A 12,522-nucleotide genomic window follows, 5' to 3' on the forward strand; every position below is an offset into this window, starting at 1 on the left:
TTGGTGTAAGAATCATAATACTTGATGGATCTGAATTTCTATCTTGCCTTATTCTCAACCATGCATTTTCTTCTTTCTTTCCTTTTGTCTCCTCCAGAACAGTGCTGCTGTTCTGTCAGAATACCCTGCCCTTCCTCCCCAGAAGAATTAGAAAAACTGCAGTGGTATGTGCAAACAAGCTGACCCTTTTCCTAAAAAACTATTAACATTTAATCACCATGTTGGCTAAGGAGTTTTGGAGTTTTAACAATGAATAAGGGCTTTCAGTTTCAGCACTTGTCAAATGTTACTGCAAATTTCAGTCAATGAGGATCTTGCGAAAATGCATATTCTGATCCAGTAGGTCTGGGCAGGGCCTGAGATTCTGCATTTCTAATTGGCTCCCCAGTGAAGCCAATGCTGCTGGTTCATGGACTGCACTTTTTAAGTAGCAGGGGTCCAGAACATAGAGCAGTGGTTCTCAGGCTGGTTGCACATTGGGACCATGCGGGGAGTTTTTAAAAACACTGATGCCTGCCTCCCACCCTCAGAGATGGTGATGACATTGATCTGGGGTACAACCTGGGCTTCCGGGTGGTGTCAGATGGTTGCCAGAGGAAAAGATCCACCTCTCTGTAGCTCATTTGTGTCTCACGTACATGTCTCTGATTCTTTCCTTTAGTGACTTGCAGGATCCACTTGTGTGTCTTGCTGGTGGTTATTCACGTGGCCCACCAGTTTCTTCTTCTGGCAACTCCATCCCAGATGCTCCTCCGGTCACCATTCTTTCCCGAGTCTCCAGTGCCTTCCCATTATCTGAGATTCTAGATCATTCATCTGTTGTTACCCAGAGCCCAACAGGGGTGATTCACCTTCCTTCTCTCCAGCCTTCAGCTCCTATAGGTTATAGCACTATCATTGATAGGCTCCCCCAATCTGGAACTGTCTCTTCCCCTAGTCCCCAAACTGATATTTCCCATACCCTGCCACCTGTGAAGTCCTCACTTCCCTCTCCCACCGTATCTGCTCCTGTGAATGTCATCACAATCAGCACACCTCCGGACAAGACAGGTAAATATGAGGAGCTCAGTTGCCCCTATGTTCGTTTTACTTCTGCTACCTGAAATATAGCTGCCAGCTTGCCACATCAAGATATCTGTAATAAGATCACACTGAGTCTTTCTTTTCATAAGGTCTGCTTATTTCAAGAGCTTTCTTTCGGGAATTTCAGTGAAATTGTTTTGGCCAAGAACGGAGAAATAGCTCTGAGGCTAACACAGATTTCATTTTATTGAGATGACTTATTTTAGAGGTTTCTTTCTCCTACAAAAGGTTTTTGGGTCACTGTTTTCAACATACTGAAGAGAAAACTTTCGAACTGTTAAATACAGTACTCTATTTAGACAGAAGGTATGGGTCTGCATGGGTCCTCACAGGCAGTGTGATCTGGGATGAGCCATTTTGCTCCTCCTGACTCAGCCTGTGCTACTTAAAGATGAAAATAGTCACACTCACAGCACTTGGTTAAGAACAGTGGTGTACATGAGAATGCCATGGAAACTGCAAAGGGCTCCCCCCAAACAAAGTAGGTTTAGGGCTAAAGGACAAAGAGAAAAAGAAAGGAAGCAGAAAGAATTCTGGATACTCTCCAGAGTTTCAATTCAGTGAGTGAGAAGCAGGTCTTCCTCTAGAACTTAGATGGTTCGAGGCAAAGCCAAAATCTCGGTGACATGAGATTGGAGCTCAGGTTATCACCCCCACTTCTTCCACCATAGCCAGCATCCCCAGGACATTTAGAACTTCTGCAAAACTTGATATTTCTGAACTTGATATTTCTTCATATTTGCACTGCTCCCTCTTAACTAATTTTTAAAATAAATATGGAAAATTTAGGCCAAATTATAAAATCATTGGGGCTCTAGTCAAGAGGTTTATTGGCTGAGGAAGAATAAAGTAAAACTGAAGTTCATTAGCCTGAGCCTAAAATGCCTACCTTTCCAAAGCCATCCCCATTGACCCTTACAATCAACCTAACAGGCTACACAGAAGGGCCAGCAAGGTGGCCTCTTGTGTCTGTGCTTCTACTCCCAAGGTTTGGGTTGCAGGCAATGAGACAAGAGAAACGAAGTGACATATGCATATAAGATGTGTTGGGGTACTACCTGGTAGCTAAAACAGTGGATATAACTTAATGGTTCCACAGGAGAGGAATGTTGAAATATGATATTGTCACAGTGACTCACATAACACAATGACTATTACACAACTGTGCATAAGAACAGCTAGACAGAAGCTTGGGAGCATTTTTTCAAGTCTTGAGTGAAGTAAAAACAACAATAAATAGTTTGCATACTGTTTATAACAGTGTGTTATTAACACATGGACAAATATTAGAAAGGAATATGCAAAATAAGAAATAGGAGGTTAAGTGGTCAAATTAAGAGACCTTTGTGTTGTTAGGTTTTTATCATTGTTTCCCAATAAAAAACACTACTAAAGCCCTGGCTGGTGTAGCTCAGTGGATTGAGCACTGGCCTGTGAACCAAAAGGTCACCAGTTCAATTCCTGGTCAAGGCACATGCCTGGGTTGTGGGCCAGGTCCCCAGTTGGGGGCGTGTGAGAGGCAACAGATGGACGTATTCTCTCCCTTTCTTTCTCTCTTCCTTCCCGTCTCTCTAAAATAGATAAATACAATCTTTTTAAAAATACTGCTAAAAATCAGGCTTATAGTTATTAATTTCATAATATTCCTTTCCACAAAAAGCACTTCTAGTTATCCATATAAATCCTATATGCATAATATAAATTAAATACAAGTATATTTATGTTTGTATGAATACACACTAAATATACTGATGTGCTCTTACATTTTTTAAGTTAGGTTTCTTTAAGTATAATTTATACACAGTAAAATTAATACAGTTCTAATGGGTGAATGAAAATTTTATAATTCTATGAGGTCGAATAAACACCCAGAGTCATGCAAGCACCATCACTACACATAGCATTTCCACTACCCCCAGAATTTCCTCATAACCCTTTGTAGTCAACCCCCTATCGACTATGCCCATCTCCTGGCCACCAGTGATCTGTTTTGTTTCCCTATATTGTACTTTTGGTTTTTCTAGAATGTCATATGAAGAGACTCATACAGGATATAGCCTTTTGAGTCTGGCTTTTTTCACTTACCATAATACATTGGAGAACTGGGGATCTAACCATGTTGTTGCATGTATTAGTAGCTCATCCTTTTTTATTACTGAATAATATAGTCCATTGTATGGATGGACCATAGTTTATTCTGCAGTTGATGGACATTTGGGTTGTTTCTAGTTTGGGACTGTTATGAAAAAAGCTGCTATAAACATTCATCATAAGTCTTCTTAAGACATGTTTCCATTTTCCTGGGGTGAATACCTAGGAGTGGGTCTGCCAGATCACAGAGTCTGTGTTTCTTTATTAGTGGTTTTATCATTATGTGTTGATAAAGTGATTTGGCTCTCTGTTGTAGAAATTGTCCACACCAGCAGCATCAGTTTTCCCGATATTGAGAGCCAAGTGTCTCAGATGGAGAAAGCTCTGTCCTTAGGCAGCTTAGAGCCCAACACTGCAGAAGAAATGCTAAACCAAGTCAGCAAACTCCTCCGTTCCCCACCCGCCTTGCTGGCTCCTCTGGCCCAAAGGTATGACTTAGCAAACTGACCCCATAGTGATAACAGTGTTTCTTACATGATTAATTATAGCCAAGTATCTTTCTCCTATTATGTTTCATAATGACTTATTGCTACTCTATTTTCTGCTTAGAATGGGGAAAAACAAATGGGAGTGTTGAATTTGTACTGCCACTTATCTTTACAGATTGCTAAAAGTAGTGGATGACATTGGCTTACAACTGAATTTTTCAACCAAGACCATAAGTCTAACCTCCCCTTCTTTGGCTCTGGCTGTAATCAGAGTGAATTCCAGTAATTTCAACACAACTACCTTCGCTGCCCAAGATGCTGCAAATCTTCAGGTACATCCTAACTTAGTGTGGAAAGAGCCTTTTCTTGTATATGATATATCATATCATATATGATAGAGTCTTATATATGTATAGGAGTATATGATTGAGACAATTACTGCTTGTACTGAGAAGTGATATTCAAAATATTTAACATCTAGAACAGTGGTTCTCAACCTTCCTAATGCCACGACCCTTTAATACAGTTCCTCATGTTGTGGTGGCCCCCAACCATAACTAAAGCATAGTGATTAATTACAAAAACAATATGTAATTATATATGTGTCTTCTGATGGTCTTAGGCGACCCTGTGAAAGGGTCGTTCGACCCCCAAAGGGGTCGCAACCCACAGGTTGAGAACCGTTGATCTAGAACAATGAGGCACCGCAGAATTTTTTTTAAAAAGGACATTAGTCTTGGCTGAAGCAGGATCTCAGAGGTCCTTGTTGCACCCAGTGTTAACCCTTTAGCAGCTGGATTGTGGAAATCACAGGGGATGGGGTGGGCGTTGTTGGGGAAGTGTCCAACGGAGGGATCTGGGTAGTTGGAAGACAGCAGGGACATCAGCTACTTATCAACCCATTTCATTATTTTAACAAGTGTTATGACTACACTGATGTGAATAGTGGTACTGATTATCAATCCTGCTTCTAGTTGTTTTCCAGCCACCTATCAGAGGGATTGGGGGCTGAAAACACTCAAATAAAACCAAGTCCTGCCTTTTAATTTAATTTTATAGTCTTCCCTTTACAAATGTAGTGCGTGTGGTTCTATGAAGACTTTGCCCTAACAAGTCACCAAGTTGGTATATTGCTGCTGTGGTCTCCCTGGGGTCTGCAATTATCCCATACCCCCCCCAACTTTACTGAGATATAATTGACATATAATATCCTGTACTTCTGACTGTTTCTGTGTATACTTGAAATGTTTTCTGTCCTGCTCCAAGATGTTCTCTCCCTATTATATATCCCCTCTAATTGTGCAGCAATCAGAGGAACAAGAAGAACTGATTATATAAAGACACCACAGATAAATGCTCCTACATGATCGTCCATCTTAATTAGTTGTTGTGTTTTCTAACTCTTCATTATACTAGCGTCAGACATTTTTTTATTATCTTTTACTTTATTTTCAGGTTTCTCTGGAAACTGAGGCTCCTGAGAATAGTATTGGTGTTATTTCTCTGCCCTCATCGCTGATGAGTAATTTGCCAGCTAATGATGTAGAGCTAGTTTCCAGGGTTCAGTTCAACTTTTTTGAAACACCTGCCCTGTTTCAGGTAAAGTTGCCACTAACTGCTTCTGGTTTAGGTTTTATTTGGGAGTCGAGAACTGATGATCCTTTTAATCCTCACATATCTTATGCTTCCCATAAGTCAAAAGAATTGCTGAAAAGCTGCAGTTTATTTTTAATCGAGACCTAATGATGCTAGTGATGATACATAAAATTAACGGATACTTAATGTTGACCAGTGCTTAGCACTATCCTAAGTATTTAGAAACATTAACTCTAATCCTCTCGACAACTCTGTGAGGAACTATTAAAGTATTATTCCCATTTTATAGATGAGGACATGGAGGCACTTCGAGATTAAGCAACTTGCTCAAGGACACATAGCTTAAATGGCTTAACGTCATCCTCACTTTGGCAGCACATATATTAAATGGCTTAATGTTACGTGCCCTTTAGGGTTCACAAAGTTCCCGTTGTGTCAGTTCGTGAAATTTAACTCAGTATTTAGAGCACTGCCTAGTGCAACAAGCTCCGCTTTTAATCATGGTGCATGGGAAAGTCACTGTACTCCGTGAACCTCAATTTCTTCCCTAGGTTGTAAACTAAAGCTCTAAAACTCTCTACTAACATTTTGTTTTCCCTTGCCATCTTGTTGATTCTTTGGCGAGCTAGGACCCTTCCCTGCAGAACCTCTCTCTGATCAGCTACGTCATATCATCAAGTGTTGCGAACCTGACTGTGAAGAACTTGACAAGAAACGTGACGGTTTTATTAAGGCACATCGACCAAAGCCAGGTGGGAGAGGCCTGTCTGGGCTGTTCACTGACCAGAGACACCTTGTGCAAATTATACCTGGAAGACTTGGCCTGCAAAAAAGGAAATCCAATCGAACCTTAAGACTCAGTTATGGCAGTGTATAAGACTAGAATCATATAGTCACTCTGACTGACTAATTTCCAAGAAGGAGCAATGCAAAAGCAAGCTCTTATCAATTGCTGAATTTCAGTGCATTTCAATCTGTGGCTGCAGGTCTGATTCTGACCTCCAAAGAAAAAACATCTCTCACTTCAGTTCACATTGAGCATCATCTATGATCTCACTACTCAAAGTGGGGTCTGCAGATTCTTAGGCCCCACCCCAGACCCACTGAATCAGAATGTGCATTTTAGCAAGGCCCCAAGGTGATTCCTATGTACAATTGCTGAATTTAATAAATATTGACCTATATAAGATTCAGTTGGTTCTAGGAACCAGTATAAAATAAGAAGTCTCTAAAAATTAAGAATGAGTCTGAAATTTTTTAAAAAATCAGTTTGTTTTCTAATTGCTTTTTGTTTTTTTCAGTTCAGTAAATTAATTAGTTGTGATGTATCTTTCTACTGCAGGATGACTTAACAGTAAGATGTGTATTTTGGGACTTGGGCAGAAACGGTAGGTTCCAGCCATACCTTTTTCAGTCCTGAGTAGGTGGGAGGAGGGGGCGTAGGAGAGGAAGGGCAGTAATTGGTGCTGTGGCCTTGCTGATGGAACAAATACTCTTCCCAATGCCAACAGGTGGCAGAGGAGGCTGGTCATCCGATGGCTGCTCTGTCAAAGACAGGAGGCTGAATGAAACCATCTGTACCTGCAGCCACCTTACGAGCTTTGGCGTCCTACTGGTAATATCCCTACAGTACCTGGCCTTAGATTCTGGGTCTGAGGGGTAACTGGGCATCATATCATGATGTCTAATCTGCTGGATGACTTTGATAGATCAGCAGATAGGATATTGTGGCAAAGTTATAGACCAATGAAATTACTCTTCTAATAAGCAAATGCACTTGAAGGGGAATATTTGAATATGGAAGTATTCTTTCCCATTCTGTATTTACATTTATGTTTTATTCATTTAAGTAACTAGGAGGACTAGAGAATTCAGACTAAAATGGGTAATAAAAATTTTTATATGACACATTGACATAAATTATCTTATTTAAATCTCCCCAACAGTCCTGCAGGATTGGTAGAAAGGAGTGTTGTTACTGTCATTTTAATGAAGTCAGAATTAAGACTCATTTGTTAGGTAATTGTCCACAATCATAGAACTAACACATACAGACCCAGAAGCCAAATTCAAGTCTTTAGACTCAGTCCAGTGTTCCTCCAGTGTACCATAATACATTGATCAAGTACATGGGCTTTGGAGTCAACCAGACCTGAATTTGGTTCCTGGCTCCTCTACTTTCATAGCTGTGTGACCTTGGACAAATTACTTAACCTCTCTGGGCCTCAATTTCATTATCTTTACTTAATGATAATAACTATGGCTACCTTGTTGGTTTGTTCAATGAACTATGGTTGGGCACTTAGAACAATCAATGTAAATCATGACTCATTTATTTAAAAATATTTGGTCTTGAAAACAATATTTTATTTTCTAGGACCTATCTCGAACATCCTTGCCAACAGCTCAACTGATGGCTCTGACATTTATCACATATATTGGTTGTGGACTTTCATCAATTTTTCTGTCAGTTACTCTTGTAACCTACATAGCTTTTGAGTGAGTACCCATAACTAACTAGAAATCTGAATTATAGAACCTGCTCACCTGCATTGCCAAAACATATTAATGAAGTGTGCTCCTCAGTCTACCTTATCCTGCACACCCATCTAGCGGAGCTATCTATATGTAAAACTTCATGGGACTTTTTGGTTTATATACTTGATTCCTTCCACTAGTCTATGCACTCACTGAAGGAAGGTGTTGTGTCTTAATCATCTTTATACCCTAAAATGATGCCTGGTACTTAGTTGACATTAAATGTGAAATAAAAGATGGATGAAGACCCTGAAACCCAACAGCTTACAGTTTGAAATATACCATAGATCTATGTATAGCATAAGAGCTATGTTTAATATATTATGTTTCTAAATTATACCTAGCAAACATAAAAGATTAAATACATTAACACATGTAGGTTAAAGAAAAATAAAGAATGTAAAGCCTCACTGAAAACTAGATACTTGGTGAGTGAGGCTTTGTAGGTCAAAGCAAGAATAACCTTCCAAATAATAACATCTCCTTCTTGGCTCACAAAAGTGTCCCTTTAGTCACTTTTTGGGGGGAATTCCAAAACATTCTGATGGAAAAAAAAAGAAAATAAGTACTTTTATTACATTAACTAAATGAAACAATATGTAAGTTCTGAGATGGAGGTTTTGGACCCTAATCAAGAAATGTACAAATTCACTTTGACCGCCAAACTTAGGGTCCAGCTGTGACTACAGATCTTCTAGTGGACCTTTGAAAATAATATTAATGAGACTAAATTACCATACGGCCAGCCATTACTCAGAATGATTTCACCAGATCTAATGTCACACACATAAACATGTACATGTCATCAGTTAGCTATATTTTCCTAGCCTATTTCATTTAGCTATAGTTTAAACTCTTCTTTCCATGATCTCATTTTAACTAATAACATAAGATAACAGGGAAAACTGACTATGTTTTGAAGATCTGAATATAGGAGCCTATTGTGTAAGAGGCACAAGCAATGCTTCTAAAAGTAGTTTAGAAGAATGCAGGGGGCACTCAGTAGACTCTACTACAAACTATTTAAAACGATGGGTCAACAGTCAGCATGTAAAAGGTTCTACAGAAATACAAACACAAGTTTTCCATTTGGTTCCACTAATGATTGTGTTTAGATTTTTCTTTTGTTGCCGGTTTTAATGCCTCAATATGCACACACACACTGTCTCAAAGAGAGGAAATTTATACATATGCCATAGTCTCCCCTTACTCACTGTTTTGCTCTCCACGGTTTCAGTTACCCACAGTCAACTCTCGTCCAAAAATATTAAATGGAAAATTCTACAAATAAATAAACAATTCATAATGTTTAACTTGCACACCATTCTAAGTAACTAGCATGATGAAATCTCACACCATACTCCTCCAACCTACCCGGGACATGAATCATTCCTTTGGTCAGTATATATGCTACCTACCCATTAGTTACTTAGTAGACGTCTTAGTTATCACAGTGTTTGTGTTCAAGTAACCCTCATTTTACTGAATAATGGCTCCAAATCACAAGAATAGTGATTCTGCCATTCAAATATGCCAAAGAGAGGCTATAAAGTGCTTCCTGTATGTGAAAAGGTAAAAGTTCTCAACTTAAAAAGGCAAGAAAAATAAATCATATGCTGAGGCTGCTAAGGTCTACAATAAGACCTATCTGTGGAATTATGAAGAAGCAAAAAGCAATTCGTGTTAGTTTTGCTTTCCCACCTCAAACTGCAAAAGGTATAGCCACAAGTGCATGATAAGTGCTAAGTTAAGATAGAAAAGGCATTAAATTTGTGGGTGGGAGACGAGAATAGAAAAATGTGTTCTGACTAATGGCAAATATTGCAGCAAAAAGCACTGATCCTATTGTACAAAGACTTCAGCAAGGGATCCCCTGAAACAAGTGACACCAAGCCAAGTGAGGGGTGGTTACACAGATCCAGGAATAGGTTTGGACTGAAAAATATAAAAATTACTGGAGACAGAGAGACACCACGTTCACATAACTTTTATTACTATATTGTTGTAATTGTTCTATTTTATTAGTTATTTTTTAAATCTCTTACTGTACTTAATTTATTAATTAAACTGTATCATAGGTATGTAGGTATAGGAAAAAACATAGTACATATAGGGTTTGGCACTATCCACAATATCAGGCATCCACTGGGGGTCTTGGAACATATTCCCTGTGGATAAGAGGGGACTAACATAGACATTTACCAAAGAACAAAAATAAATTGCTTAAAACTCATACAGTCACATAAGGAGAATGTGATGCTAATTCTTTTTTTGTCCTTTCCTTTTAGAAAGATCCGGAGGGATTACCCTTCCAAAATTCTCATCCAGCTTTGTGCTGCTCTGCTCCTGCTGAATCTGGTTTTCCTCTTGGACTCATGGGTTGCTCTGTATGACATGCGAGGCCTCTGCATCTCGGCAGCTGTATTTTTGCATTATTTTCTCTTGGTCTCATTCACATGGATGGGCCTAGAAGCATTTCATATGTATTTGGCCCTTGTCAAAGTGTTTAATACTTACATTCGAAAATACATCCTTAAATTCTGCATCATCGGTTGGGGTATGTATAATTTGCTTACACATTGCCTCAGCTTTCTCTGCTTTTTCTCCAGTGTTTTGATTTTTAATTACAGGGATAATGATGAAACAGGTTACAGTTGAAAGGTTTATAAAACAGCTTTATTTTCCTTACATGTTACACTGACCAAAGAGCAACCTTGTCAAGTCTCTCTCTAGAACATCTGTATATTTCCCCTGAACTGGTTATTAACATAAAACTCTTAGGAGGACTTCCTAGTCAAGATGGTAAAGTAGGTAAATGTACTTACATCCTCCCACAACCACATCAAAATTACAACTAAACTATAAAACAGCCATCATTGAGAACCACCTGAAGGCTAGTTGAACAGAAGTCCTATAACTAAGGATATAGAGAAGTCGCATTGAGACTGGTATCTTCATAAAAATGAAGATTAAAAAAAACATAAAAAAGGATCAGTCATAAATGAAGAAAACAATAACTGGAATGAAGAATACATTAGAAGGAATCAACAGGAGATTAGATGAAGAAGAGGATCAAATCATCAATTTGAATGATAAGGTAGCAGAAAACACCCAGTTAGAACAGCAAAAAGAAAAATACCCCTACCCAAATGAGGACTGTTTAAGGGACCTCTGGGACAACATCAACTGTACCAACACTTCCATCATGGGGGTGCTGGAAAGAGAGAGAGAGAGAGAGAGAGAGAGAGAGAGAGAGAGAGAGAGAGAGAGAGAGAGAGAGAGAAATGAATTGAAAACCTATTTGAAAAAAATGACAAAAAAACTTCCCTAACTTGGCAAAGGAAGTAGACATACAAGTCCAGTGCAGAGTCCCAAACAAGATGAACCCAAAGGGGTCCACACCAAGACACAGCATAATTAAAATGTCAAAGGTTGAAGACAAAGAGGGAATCTTAAAAACAGCAAGAGAAAAGCAGTTATTTACCTACAAGGGAGCTCTCATTTCAGGCCAGAAAAGATTGGCACACAATATTCAAAGTGATGAAAAGTAAGGATCTACAGTCAAGATTACTGTACCCAGCAAGGCTATCATTTAGAATCGAAGGACAGATAAAGAGCTTCCCAGACAAAAAGAAGTTAAAGGAGTTCATCACCACCACTAGTATTATAAGAAATGCTAAAGAGTCTTCTTTAAAAAGAAGAAAAAAAAAAAGATCAAAATGTGAACAAAATTGCAATAAATACATATCAAAAATTACTTCAAATGTAAATAGATTAAATGTTCTGCTCAAAAGACACAGGGTGACTGAATGGATAAGAAAACAATACCCATACATACACTGACTATAAGAGACTCACTTCAGATTGAAACACACACACAGACTGAAAGTAAAGGGATAGAAAAGGATATTTCATAAAAATGGAAATAAAAAGAAAAAAAGCTGGTGTAGCAGTACCTATACCAGACAAAATAGACTTTAAAACAAGAGACAAGGAAGGACCAAGCAATTCCACTTCTGGGTATTTATCCAAAGAAACCCAAAACACTAATTCAAAAAGACATACACATCCATATATTCATTGAAGAATTATTTACAATAGCCAAGATATGGAAGCAAGCTAACTGCCCATCAATAGACACATGGATAAAGAAGATGGAATATTACTCAGCCATTAAAATATAATGAAAGCTTGCCATTTACGACATGGATGGACCTAGATGGTATTATGCTGAGTGAAATAAGTCAGACAGAGAAAGACAAATACCATATGATTTCACTTATATGCAGAATCTAAAGAACAAAATAAACAAAACAGAAACAGACTCATAGATACAGAAAACATTTTTATGGTTGCCAGAGGGGAGGGGGTTGGGGGTCTGGGTGAAAAAGGTGAAGGGATTAAGAAGCACAAATTGGCAGTTACAAAATAGTCATGGGGATGTAAAGTGCAGCATAGGAAATATAGTCAATAATATTGTAATAACTCTGTATGGTGCCAGATGGGAACTACATTTATTGGGGTGCTCACTTCATAAATTATATAAATGTCTAATCACTGGGTTGTACACCTGAAATTAATATAATATTGTGCATCAAATGTAATTGATAAATAAAAATATATTTTGCAAAAAGCTCTGAGGTTTAGAGCTATGGATTCTCTTTGTATCTTCAGCAAATAGAATAGGGTCTGGCATACAGAAGGTGTTCAATAAATTGAAAAAGTT

The 12,522-nt window shown here is 38.4% G+C and overlaps 1 protein-coding gene and 1 long non-coding RNA gene across 5 annotated transcripts in view; one reads left to right on the forward strand and one right to left on the reverse strand.

The window, feature by feature from the left end:
* LOC149991802 (uncharacterized) overlaps positions 1-12,522 on the reverse strand; it is a 209,597-nt gene that overhangs the window by 180,674 nt on the left and 16,401 nt on the right. The window lies entirely within an intron of this gene.
* The window catches only part of ADGRG2 (adhesion G protein-coupled receptor G2), a 66,886-nt gene that overhangs the window by 43,547 nt on the left and 10,817 nt on the right, over positions 1-12,522 (forward strand). The window contains exons 11-20 of the mRNA XM_090264408.1: positions 98-164; positions 662-1,050; positions 3,491-3,662; positions 3,838-3,994; positions 5,118-5,261; positions 5,888-6,010; positions 6,601-6,646; positions 6,770-6,873; positions 7,636-7,757; positions 10,085-10,353. Coding sequence (XP_090120534.1) covers positions 98-164; positions 662-1,050; positions 3,491-3,662; positions 3,838-3,994; positions 5,118-5,261; positions 5,888-6,010; positions 6,601-6,646; positions 6,770-6,873; positions 7,636-7,757; positions 10,085-10,353 — 1,593 coding nt within the window. The remainder of the gene's footprint in view (positions 1-97; positions 165-661; positions 1,051-3,490; positions 3,663-3,837; positions 3,995-5,117; positions 5,262-5,887; positions 6,011-6,600; positions 6,647-6,769; positions 6,874-7,635; positions 7,758-10,084; positions 10,354-12,522) is intronic.

This window comes from Furipterus horrens, unplaced genomic scaffold (assembly GCF_987537825.1).
Source record: "Furipterus horrens unplaced genomic scaffold, mFurHor1.1.pri manual_scaffold_17, whole genome shotgun sequence".
NCBI lineage: Eukaryota > Metazoa > Chordata > Mammalia > Chiroptera > Furipteridae > Furipterus > Furipterus horrens.